General features: G+C 44.8%; 1 protein-coding gene across 1 annotated transcript; it reads right to left on the bottom strand.

The window, feature by feature from the left end:
• Nucleotides 1–3,616: 3,616 nt before the first annotated feature.
• LOC142790725 (protein LTV1 homolog) lies at nucleotides 3,617–12,147 on the bottom strand. The gene is made up of 10 exons (XM_075885342.1): nucleotides 12,012–12,147; nucleotides 11,737–11,904; nucleotides 10,821–10,988; nucleotides 9,439–9,529; nucleotides 8,690–8,822; nucleotides 7,696–7,876; nucleotides 6,001–6,128; nucleotides 4,820–4,965; nucleotides 4,675–4,727; nucleotides 3,617–4,037 (listed from the first exon to the last, which is right to left on the bottom strand). The coding sequence occupies exons 1-10, from the start codon at nucleotides 12,012–12,014 to the stop codon at nucleotides 3,711–3,713; spliced, it is 1,398 nt and encodes a 465-aa protein (XP_075741457.1). The 5' UTR covers nucleotides 12,015–12,147; the 3' UTR covers nucleotides 3,617–3,710.
• Between the last annotated feature and the right edge of the window lie 238 nt (nucleotides 12,148–12,385).

The following is a 12,385-nucleotide window of genomic DNA, read 5'->3' as shown; positions in this document are numbered from 1 at the left end:
GATCTTTAAATAAAGATTGTTACGTCCTTGACTTTTAAAACCCTGCGTAGGACCATTCCCCGTTTCCCAACGAGGAGTTAAAACGGCACATATATCACGTTTCTAAACTAAATGGAGACATACCCTGACTGTGACAAGCTTGGGATGCGTGCAGTTCGTTAAAACCTTCAAATACCCCTGTCGAACTATGCAGTCAAATTATTTTGTTTGGTGAAGGCTTGACCACGCGTAACCGTTGCAGCGCGAGGCCTTTTATCGCGGCGTCACCCTCTCTGATGGCGCGCAGCTCTCAAGTGGCAGTGACCGTTCAAACCATGGAGGAAAGAAACAACTTTCCCCGTGACTAGCGCCGTGCGTTTGCAACATCTGCGTGCTGTTTGTCGTCTGCATCATTTATCGAAGCCGCGGCCTATGAAGTGCTCAGTATGTGTTCATTATGCTATTTCTTTAAATAGCTTCGCGTGATGGGCCAACGCCTCCTGTGATGGGCCAACGCCTCCTAGATTTCTCGTGCCTGCCGGATGAGCGCGAAACGCCGATCATGTATGGCGGCGCTACCTACGTAGGAGTAAGGGTCTTTGTACTTGGCCTTTGAGATTGGCAATTTTGGCGTTTGCTACTAACTTCAGAGGATGCCTTGTATTAAAAAAGTTGCTTGCTGAATGACGGCGTCACTTACGTAGGGTTAATTATAATTACGTTTTTTAACAATTTAACGTTATTTTTGTTACATATAAGCTTCAAAAACGTAAAAACCCATTTAAAGACACCCCTACTTGAGTGGCGCCATCACCGTAGTTCCGACGACCGCCGCTTCCCAAGTGACCGCCGATAATCCGACAGGCACGGGAAATCTGGGAGGCGTTAGATGGGCGTAGCTGCATGACCTACTACACTCCTGACCTGCCCAGAGAGCACCTCTTCCAGCGCCCACGTTCTAGTTCATACCTTCTGCCGCTAGGGCCGTCACCTACGAGCGGCGTGGCGCTAGTCAGCACCTGCTCGCTGACGTCATCTTCACTCTTTGTGGTCAAATTTTGACCAACAAAGCACTCGTAGTGCGTATTTATGATCCAAAATTTAGAATTATTCAGAAATAATAATACTAAAAGACATTCAGAATTTTTTTGCAATAAAATGCACGCTACCACGCATAGGCTGCCCTACATCGTGTAAATCTACGGGTTCCCACGTTTGTCAACCAGTGTGCTATAAATACTCAAGCGCTCTGAACACCTTGCTTAACCAGCAATGTATGGGAAGAAATAGTCACATATATGCCGCCAGTTCACTACAGAATGCAGGCATTCTTATACCAGCGCCTACAAAACAACCGTAAAGAAACAGACGAACAGGTTATAGGTAGCGCCACCAATGGTGAGCGGTTGAACGAGAGCGGGGACACGCGCTCCCATAGGAACCCCGCTATCTGAACAGGTCAGGAGTGTAGTAGGTCATGCGTAGCTGTTTCGGTTTCGCTTTTTTCACTTGGCTTGGTTTACGGCTTGGCGTGCGGCTCGCCCCCAGAGCAGACGACATTCCGTAGCTGAAGGCACAGGCAGCACGCCACAGGTCTGTCGCATATCCTGCACAAAGCGTTCTTTCAGGCTATCATTAGTCATAATTCTGGTGTACATTCCTCGAATGTGTTCTCACAAACTCTAGCTCGTACACGCAATCGCTCTCAATCATCCCGGGACTCCGTCATTGTCATTGCAGCTCCGAGAGCGCCAACACGACGCCAAATCGAAAATACTCCAGCAAGAGCAATGGCCAGCGACTCGGCTGCGTATTTCGACCCCGTTGCCGCCGAAATCGCCATCGTGAGAGCACTGGACGAGCTTTGCGTTCGGCGCTCGAACGTGGCAGTGCACCGCACTCGAATCGACGAGCTACGGCGGGACATAGCGCACCTGCGCGAGTGCATAGACGTCGAAAAGCACCGGCTTCGCGTCACCGAATGGCAAATGTCCGAACGCCACTCCGTGCTGAGACAAGAGGCCGAGCAGCGTCGTCGACCCATGTTGGCCGAAAAAGACGCGTTAACGCAGCACATCGGTCGCGTCAAATGCAACCTCTCGGCCGTCGTCGGTCGGGCGAGAAGCCTTGAAACTGAAAAGCTGACGCTCGAGGGCAAAGTGAAGGACCTGCGCGACCAGAAGGGACACTTGGAAGAGGTCTTGCGTGAACGCAGCGCTCAGTTTTATCACTTGACAATGGCGTGCCGTCCCGTGCTCGACGAGTTCAGAAAGCTGGTCGCCCTGCTGGACGCCGTGCAGGCGTCTCTGTTCGACGTACTTCGGCGTCGCGTCGCGTTGGAGAGGGAGCGGCGCGAGTGCCTCAAACGAGAGTCCAGACTCGCGTCCGAGTGCGCGTCGTTGAAGAAGGCTCTGGAATCGGCGACTTCGTCGGCCGACGAGGTTCAACAGGCTCAAGCTGGTCACACGGGTCTGGCGCCTGACCGTTGGTACAAGAGCCTGATGGAGAAGCTGGAAAGCGACGTGGCGGCTTGTCAACGCGATCTGGAATCGCTGAAACGTGCGGTCGGCTGCGGCACTGCTACCGACGTCGCGCTGCAGACCACGCTGGATGTTCCCGACGCATCGGCCCTGTGAAGCTACAGGCGCTTTCATTGTTTCGTTTTCGGGGGGTTTCTAAGCAAGCTGCCAAATAAATGTGGCCATTATTATTCACTTTTTGTTCACGCGTGATATATGTACGTACGGGTAGTCTAGTCCCCTGTTCAAGTGAACAGGCATACATCATTAAACACATCTATAAACAATATTTGTGCCCCCAATCTGTGAAATACCCCACCTCCCCGTGTAGTCTATTAAAGATGTTGACGTACCTTTCCACATTACATAAGCCTTCACACAATTTCTTTCGAAACCAAACGGTGCGTTCCCTTCAAAAGTAGCAGGAACCACTTTGCATGAAAATATTTATATATTCACAGTATTATTATCTTTTTGAATAAGCCATTTCTTTAAAGACTGAGCAAGAGAGAGAGAGGAAGAAATAAAAGGAAGAGACAGGAAGGTTAATCTAGAAGAACTGGTTTGCTACCCTGTACAGGGATAAGGAAAAGGGTCAAAAAGAGGACAGAGAGGTATAAAATAAATTAGAAAAAAAATTCACAAGCACACACATTCAGGGAGTTCTAATCACAGTCGTTTGGACAGGCCGGTTGAACGCAAGAAGCGCAGGAATGCCTTCACAGCCTTCTTCTGCGACATAAAGTCCTGCCAGTAGCGCAGGATTCTTTCTTCCGAAAGAGTCTGGTTGTCCAGTTTATCTAGTGCATTGCAGAGTGACTGAGCAAAGCTCTTCATTATTCCAGTACTCTTGTATCAGTAGTAGCAGTGTAATAATCTTTTAACCTTGCTAGGAAGCATGAAGTACATGGGCGTGCCCCGATTTGCCCTTGGAAGGAATCGCTCCTCCTAATTATGGCAATAAGCTCCCTTGCCCACCCCCATGCACGCGAAGCAGACCACAGACATGGGACCTGGAGGTGGTCACACAGCAATGGAAAAACTACCACATGCTCCAAATAGCTCGGTGCAGTGTGTAATGGCCACACTGTAGGATTAAGCACCAACACTTCGACAAGTGCAGAGGCTGAAAAAAGGAGTTTTATTATGAGACTTGCACATGAGCAATGCTGCTTTTCTCTGTACAAAAATTATAGCTCCCTATTCGACAGTTCAATAAAGCCGCATAGAATTGAGGTTCTGGCGAACGTTGGCCATTGCCTTCTCCTGTCTCAACTTTTCGGCCTTGAAGGCTTCCGAGTTGGCCTTCTTTTCGGCCCTGCGTTCGCGTCGCATAGCACGCACAGCGGCCTTTCGCTCCTTGCGCTGTTCCGGCGTCTCATCTTTCGGGCGGATGCTAGATGCCACCGACATTCGCGACCGCATTTCTTCATCCGAATCACCTCCAAATTCGCGGTCCAACTGCCTGAGCCCCTGACGGCTCAAGCCACCCTTTTCTATAATAGGAATGCCCGTTCTGGCCGACACCTTTACTTTTTCCTGTGAAAAGGTGTAAAGGATAAAACCAAAATTACAAACTTTAGTAACAACTGTTGGCAGGCTTAGTCAATGATCTATAACTTTGTTAGACTAGCAGCATGAACGCAAGACATAAATGGCAGCACTTTATCGGGTGTTCATCCAGGTATTTGTGTCTCCTGCTGGTGTTGTTAGTCTCATTAAAAAATTGAGCTATCCCCCTATTGGGAAAATGGGGTTGCAAATACGTCACCAAAAAAAAATCTCTTAAATTTAACTCTAATCAAATCAACATAAAGTTTGTTTAACGTTTAAGTCTGTGTCCGAACCAGCCCAGTTCCTTCCTCAGGGGGTAATGTTGCCATGTTTTTCAGCAGCATCTTGTAGTAACACTCCTCTCCCCAAGCAAGGAAGAACTGGTCTGGTTCCAAAACGTCGGGCTTATACATGTTTTGCATTACTTTGGCTGAAGTTAAATTATCAAAGTATTTTTCTCAGTTTACTTTCGGCTAGGGTTAATGTTGTAGCTTCCATACATAATGAACACAATAACAAGTGCACAATCACTGTATCATTTTTTCTCATGCACGGATTTCTTTTTCTTTAACAATCCAGCCCATAAAACAACTTTATTTCAAATGTTAAACATCTCACTTACCTTTTTTGGCTCTGTGATGAGTTTCGGGTGATTGTAAAGGTTCGAATAGGTACCTAAGTTTGGAGGGTAAAAATTATAAGTGTGAACCGTTGCGAGCAGTCTGATGCGACACAGAATACTGAGGAAATGCAATACTAAAACATACTTATGATAGACTCGCAGTCCCAGCGTTCCTTGGGTGCGTCGGTGTCGATTTGCAAGTCCACCATTTCATCATCTTCCTCTTCGATGGCAGCCATGGTCACAGCACTCCTAGCACTCCCTTTATCTAAAGTTACCTCTTTGAGCGTCCTACAGAAAAAGCCAGGAGAGCAAATGCCATGTGAAAAACAATTAAAATGATAAACGTTAGAAAAGTGCAAAATTTCTTCAAAACACTATTTTTCACAAATTTCGTCGTAACACGTTGAATGGTGACAACAAAAAAATTAAGGTGAAATCGACATTTTAAACATCGCCGAAAAATTTCAAGTACTATTCTGTTTGACATATTCAGAGCTGCCCAACCTTTATCGTGCACGTTTTCCACACTAGCACAACTTTTTCAGATAAAAAGTTGCCACTTACTAGTTGGGTAAAAGCTGGAAAATACAGCCTCAATATTTTCAATTTTCAATTTGAATATGCATCCAAATGCCGACCAGTATGTTGCAGAGACTATTACAATGTGAAGACGTGGGACAAAATTTTCTGAAGAGACAAAGCAGTAAGGCTACATACGACAACACTGCATATTAAAAAAAAAATTGCATTAATAACATAAAAAATACATAAAAAATGCAAGTGTGTGAATTTTTTCTGGCTGTAATTTCATGTGGCAGGGATTATGGGTATTGGCGAGGCAACACATCAAGACGTTTGCCTACATTTTACGCGAAAAGTACCATACAGGGCAAATTCAAGTGTACCAGTATCATAAGCAGTCCGAGAAAGCATAGCAAAGAAATTTTCAGACCTAAAAGTGGCAGAAAAATGTCTAGTGATATAAACTGGAATGTACAAACTATCATATGAATTAACAACGAAAACAAGATAATATGCGCAACATTAATTAATTTTAATGAAATGATTTAGTTCTTAAGAAACCTACCATACTTGGGTAATCACACCACCAACTGTTCATTATACTGACCTACTAGATAACAATGCAACAAAAGCATGCCACACTTAATTATAAATAAATGCTCGCACACTCATTGGTTCCCCATAGAGAAATTCATTTTTGAAAAAAAAAATATTTTAGAGGTTAAAACAAAGAAATGGCCTAGAAAATACCAAATTTGTGATTGTTTAGGCTGTAAAGCACTGAAACAAAGGTGTACTAACGGAAGTTGTTTCATTAGTTGGAAGTCTTCCACTAGAGCCTTCATTATCTCGCTGTCGGGTTGTACGTATCCTTCTATCTCCTCACCGTCCAGAGCACCAACTTCCATGTCGTCGTACTGCTTGAACATCTGAAGCAGAGAAGAAAGGGCAATTCAAATTCGAAGTACTAGCTCACTGCAATCATGTCAGAACACATCAAGGAAACAGCTCTTCACCTCTGCAGTTCACACAGCCTTTAAGTTTGCCGATACTGTCTGTTAAAACATCTATGAGTGGCCTGGAGAAATCTATTTCATGATCTCACCCATAGGTCGGCAATCAATGTTGGAGCTCACTCGGACTCAGACCCGCTAATATTTTCCTCAACCGGTCTCACTCATGCTCACCCGCTCAATTTTTTTTTTCATTTTTATTTCCTTAAGGACTCCACTCGGGGGTATTACATAAGGGGTGGATACACAGGAAAAGAGAACATTTGAACACGTTAGTTTTCGCAGCAGAGGTGATTTGTAAGATTTGTCGCGAAGGATGATGGGCAGGTGGTTGAAGCAATGGAGCAGGGAAGGTCGTTCCAATCCTTGACGGCGCGGGGAAAAAAAGCAGAAAAAGCGGCAGTTCTGTTACGATAACGGGACACTTGAAGTGGATGGCTTGTGCGGTGTGAAATGTATGTCGGGGGGAGGATGTAGGGAGCTGCATTGAGAGAAGAATGAAAAAATTTATGAAAGAGAGAAAGGGTGGCGATACGGCAACGAACAGAGAGGGGTGATAAACCGGATTGTGCTTTCAAGGATGAAATACTGATGTCGTATTAGTACTGGGAGTGAATGAATCGAGCGGCGCGATTTTGGACAGATTCGAGGTCGTTAATGAGGTATTTTTCTCAAGCGGACTGACTCGGATTTAAACTTGCCAAAGTATCACTCACCTGGAGTCACCCAGACTCGCAGCCCAATCTGAGTCTGAATGAGTCATCAGTGAGTTTGTTGACCCACGATCTCACCACAACAATGTGGATAGCCTCGCAACAATGGCATCCACCTCGCAACGATGTCGTCACAGTTGAGCCCCTTTGACAATGTCTTTGCACTCAGAAAGGTGACACAACATGCCAATTTTTGTGACTTACAAACAGCGGTTAAAAAATACAGTTACATTCAAATCACGAAAAGAATACTCCGTGATGTCCCTATATTTCACACTCTTTCCACTTTCACCAGAGTGTTGAGAAAAGTTCTGGCCTTTAACAAGCAACAGGTGTCTTTTAACTTGAGCAAGCCATGCCCGGTAAAAACACGTTTATAGCCAGCGCAAGTTCTAGTGTCTTTTCGTTCGGTCCATATGTCGTGTAGGCAGCAATAGCCACCAAGGCGCTGCTTTTGTAGCAACCACAGTGACGTGTGCTTTGTATCCAAGAGACAGCTCACACTATTGGGGCTCTGCTTATGATGCATGCATCTTTTGCAAATGCAGTTATTGCAGATCAGCGAGCTACACTGAAGCCGATAGCGAGTGCGATCAAATGGTGGCCAGGCAACCAGCAATGCACATCAGTACTGTCGCAAGTGTAAAAACTTTTCCTACTGAGAAAAAAAAAAATACTTCAGGCCACATATGAAGGCAGTGAAGTTATAGCATCTAAGCAGTGTGGTAAGACGAGGAACTTGTAGCACAACAAAAGATGACTTCTCGAACCTCTTCAAATCGTTCGTCGAGGGTCTTGAGGCCTTCAGTTCTTCGTATCACGGACGAAGACATTGAGTAGCTCGTGAACCTTGACCGTGTCTCTTCTTCAGCAAAAGAGAAGCGCTCTTCACTGCCTTCATCCGTTTCAAAATCGTTGTCCTCGTCATCACAACTGTCACTCTCTTCGCCACTGTGATGAGAACAAAAAATAAATAAAGCAGTAAAAGTTGAGAGCCAGAATTCTGAACTTGGCGGAAAGTTTTTACTTTTCTGCTTGTAAGCCTTACGTTTCATCATCTGCCTGTTGTTTGGAAAAAAAAAAAGTCTGATGCAATGGCTGTAAGCAACACGGACTATCGCAAGGCTTCCACAGTCAAATCTAGTCCAGATACAAAGTTAAAAATGTGGACGGGTAACAGCAACCACTCTAGATCAGTTGGTAGAGGCTCAAACACACAAAGCCTGAGGCAAGCTTTTTCAATTATGACCACAGGCAACTTCTGTATATACTCAAACCTCAATATAACCAACTCAAGTATAAGGAGTCATCGGTAATATCAAAGTTAAGAATAGTCTTACAATATATATAGTGCTAGAAATATATCCTTAAATAACTTTCGGACATAACAAACTCGTTTTCGTGTAAGATGCAACTTCGTTATATAATGAGGTTTAAGTATTGTTTCCCTAGTCTCATTGTCTATTGGCTTCACCTGAGTGCATCTAAGAAAAAAATGCGCCTGTTGGTATTTGTTTCCTCTTCTCTACGCCTCATAATGTCAACCTTGGTATCACTTTCTGAGTATGCCGACTGACCAAGCCAGCAGGCAAAATGCTTTCCGCTGTGCAAGGTGTTGAACTGATAGCAGGCCACATAATGGCAACCCCAAAAAGATTAATCGAGACTACGACCTTTACTTAACAATGCTTAGCCCTATCCTGTGTTCGTGCCAATATGCGCAAACCCACCAATTATTATTGTCACTGTCTCTCGTTTACTCACTCAACGTCGGTAGCATCGATGGGTCCTTCGGCAAGCTGTATGAAATCATCTTCCAGGATATTTTCGTCATCTTCAAAATCAAAATCGTCATCCAAGGCTGCCACAACATCTGGGTCCCAGTCTGGCCTTGGTCCTGCAAAATAATGGAACACATGGAGTCTCTGAGAAGTACAAAGCCTGCAAATGTTTGACAACGTGTTGCATTAAATGGGCATCCCAACACTGACGTTTCAAGAATGGTTACAAACTGAACAGATTATGCAAAAAGAAAATAAAGTTCTTGAACTACCGCACCTCCTGACTGAAAGCAAGAGTTTGGAATACGTTTAGTGACAAGCCGTAAGGCGAGGCCTGTCATCATCTTTTGCGAGTCACCTGAATTAGTGCGTGCAGTACCGTCTACTGTTAAAGGGAACTCTCTGATGAGCACCTGTCATAACTGCAAGTAGACGAATAAGCATTGTTTGTGGACACCGCTATTCTATCAAAAGGAGTCGGAACAGTCAACCAGCAGTAGTTTTATGCACAACTAAGCCAATATTTTTTTACCAGAGAGCCAAATTTGAACATGGTGAGCGTGAAAGTGTTTTCTTTAACTGTGAACCTGTCTGTACATAAGTATAAAACACGACTGGGTTTTCATGTATGCCTTTCTTTTCACTGAGCTTATTAAGATTCACCACTCCACTATGAGCTCACGATATGACAGTATCCACAACTAGATAAACAAGATAAAACAAAAGACTTACCAACTTGGGGCACTGCTTTGTTCAATAGACCTTCCTTCTCTTCAATGGTTGATTGAAAGACTGATGAAGGTAATCTGATCTCCTTCTTGGCCTAGAAGTCGATACAAGACACAGCATGAAATCTTTAATCCAACACTGTTTTAATAATGACTACAGAAAAATATGCATATGGCAGAATTAATTTCATGCAACCAAGCTGAAGATCAGTATGTACCTAGCAATTTCCCCGAAAGCCATCTTTACGCAAGAAAAAAATGGTGCTTGTGGCGCTACACAAGCCGAAGCACTCAGCCGAACATGTGGCTAGCTGATGACAGCGGCGAGAAACAATGACTATACTTGGCAACAACTTTTTTTGATAGCACTGTGGAAGCTACAGAACCGAAGTTCTCGTTTGCTGATAATTCTCATTTGCTTGGCTGAGATAAACGCTGCTTTATTTGTAATGAGACTCAGAGGGCTGCGGGAAGTCATAGGTAAAATACAGTTATTGTTCACTTGGCAAGAATGCCTTCCTTTTCTCAGACAGCACCACTTTTCAGCATGCCCAGTTTCCGAAGTAAACGTGGTGTCCAAAACGTAGTGGGTTGGTGTCTAGCCGTAAGCGCGTTGTTTGGTTCTCCAAGAAAAATATACTCGTAACATGACACCAAAGTGTACACTTAACAATTGAAAAGTTCTTTTCCATTCACACTTTCTGAATACACGAGTGAGTAAAACAGAAATAAGCTGCAAGCAGCCATAAAAATTGCGGTACAACATGAATGTGCAGAAGCCCTGCCTCCATAGCCTTCCCTCCGCTGTTGTCACAGAGTACAAATTTATTTCTTCACCAGCTAGAAAAGCAAATAGTGAGCGCCACAATCTTTCAATCATTTTAAAGTCCACTGAGAATACATAAGCATGAACAGTTCTTTCCTTCAAAGATCATGGCAGTCAACATTTTAAACTTCCAGGTTAAATTAAAGACAATGCAAATAGAATAGATAACAATCGAGGTTATATAATAGAAGCATTAGCACATAGTACTGGTTCGTCGTCAGGTTCCTTGCTTGCGTTCTTTCTGGTCTAAATGTTCACCGCTCAGCCCTATTATGCACCCTTACTGCAATCCACTAGCACCGAAACAGGCAACAAAAACAATAGTTGAGGTAAAAACTACAGTTCTAACTTTTACCTTAACTGCTGACTACTTGAGGTGTCTAAATTGTGTTACCTGTCAAGCATTATTTAAAATGTAGTCTCTTTGATGACAGCCCTCTCTAGACTGTAGCATGCAAGCGTTGTGTAATTACGTAACCTGTGTACTGTCACACCCTACAAACCAGTAACCACACGAAGACCTGATACAAGCATTTCTTTTCGAGCACGAGTCAGTTTACCTTTTCGTTACCGCTCTGTCCAGCCGGGATGCGCACCCTATGGATGACCGGTTCCCAGTCCGCCACAGTGTTGACGTCTTTGAGGTGTTGCAGGTAGTTGTAGTCGTCGTCAAAGTATATACCGTATTTACGCTGTTCTTCTTTCCTCTTCTCGTCAGAAACTGGGACCTGCAAGTTTTACAATGCATTTAAAATTCATGACTTAAGGTTCTCAAGCGAGCGCGCTAATTTGTTTTTACTTGTGCTCACAATTTCCTCAGGGTCAACATTAGGTCACACCAGATTCTCAATTAAACAAAACTAAACACATGTGACCAAATCTGCTACCAACACAGCCTTCCATGAATAGTGTCCAATCCTGCTGTTCAAACAAATGTATTGGTTGTCCCGCCGCGGTGGTTTACTTGCTAAGGTACTCAGCTGCTAACCTGCAGGTCGCGGGATCGAATCCCGACTGCGGCGGCTGCATTTTCGATGCAGGCGGAAATGCTGTAGGCCCGTGTTCCCGGATTTGGGTGCACGTTAAAGAACCCCAGGAGGTCGAAATTTCCGGAGCCCTCCACTACGGCGTGTCTCTCATAATCATATGGTGGTTTTGGGACCTTAAACCCCACATATCAATCAATCAACAACTGTATTCGTCGTCTACGCCAATCGCACGTTCAAGAACAAATCCAGAATAAGCAAGAAAAACTGGTGCAGTGACCCACACTGTAACTAAACTCGTGCAACAAACGAACGATAAATATGCGAGTAGTATTCATAAAAAAACCTTCTGCGGGAAACGGAAGGGCCTACGTGCGCTTCACAAGGAACACACCGACTTTAGCATGCACGGAAGTCGGCTTAAGTTCACTTACAAGCGTGAATGAATCGTTCGTTACGATCGATTTCGCGACCACTTAACGTAACTCACGTGGCCCGGCCTGTCGTCTCCCGTGAAGGGTCGCCCGGTCCGTTTTTCAAGCAGGACATGCTTGGGAGCTGTTTCGTCCGCCTGGAGGGGATCCTTCTGGCTCCGATGGACTAGTTGAAAGGTAACGGCGTTCTTTTTGTCGATGAACTTCTTTCGTTTGCCACCCGGCTGAAAGAGATCGCAAGAGAAAGGAACGGGAAACACGACAGTCGGGTCACCACATCGCAACCGTCGCGACGCGAAACCGATAAAAGACACCGCACGCTGGCACTCACCATCTTGACTGATTCTCTCGGATACGAAGGGTAGTTTGCAGTAAACCACACCTTTTGAAACGACACAGGAACAGTAGATCCTACGAGCGGAGGCTCATCACATATTTCGCGATCGTCGAAGCATTGATCAACGCAACAGCCGCCATGTGCGAAAAGAGGGCGCGTTGAAATGTTGCTGCAGAACTGCACTGTTCATTTTCCAGTTTGGCTCAGCCCAGAAAGTTTGTCAACCCGGCAAGCCATAAAAAGGTCGTCACCACGAAGTTTGTACGGTGCTGGTAGTGATTAGAGGAAAGAAAAGACGCCTGATTTCTGCAGCCCGTTAGGGAGCACGGCGCAGCGTCAGAAGTTTATACAGCAGGTCGTGGTCGTCA

This window comes from Rhipicephalus microplus, unplaced genomic scaffold (assembly GCF_043290135.1).
Source record: "Rhipicephalus microplus isolate Deutch F79 unplaced genomic scaffold, USDA_Rmic scaffold_123, whole genome shotgun sequence".
NCBI classification, from domain to species: domain Eukaryota; kingdom Metazoa; phylum Arthropoda; class Arachnida; order Ixodida; family Ixodidae; genus Rhipicephalus; species Rhipicephalus microplus.
The sequence above is the reverse complement of the archived record's forward strand: the minus strand, read 5'-3'. Positions and strand labels throughout refer to the sequence as shown.

What these genes read in the sequence shown, in the direction of transcription:
- LOC142790725 (XM_075885342.1), bottom strand. An exon ending in ATCGATGCTACCGACGTTGA is followed by an intron (nt 7,877 to 8,689) that starts GTGAGTAAACGA and finishes TTCTCATCACAG; the next exon opens with TGGCGAAGAGAGTGACAGTT. An exon ending in GGACTGCGAGTCTATCATAA is followed by an intron (nt 4,728 to 4,819) that starts GTATGTTTTAGT and finishes CTCCAAACTTAG; the next exon opens with GTACCTATTCGAACCTTTAC.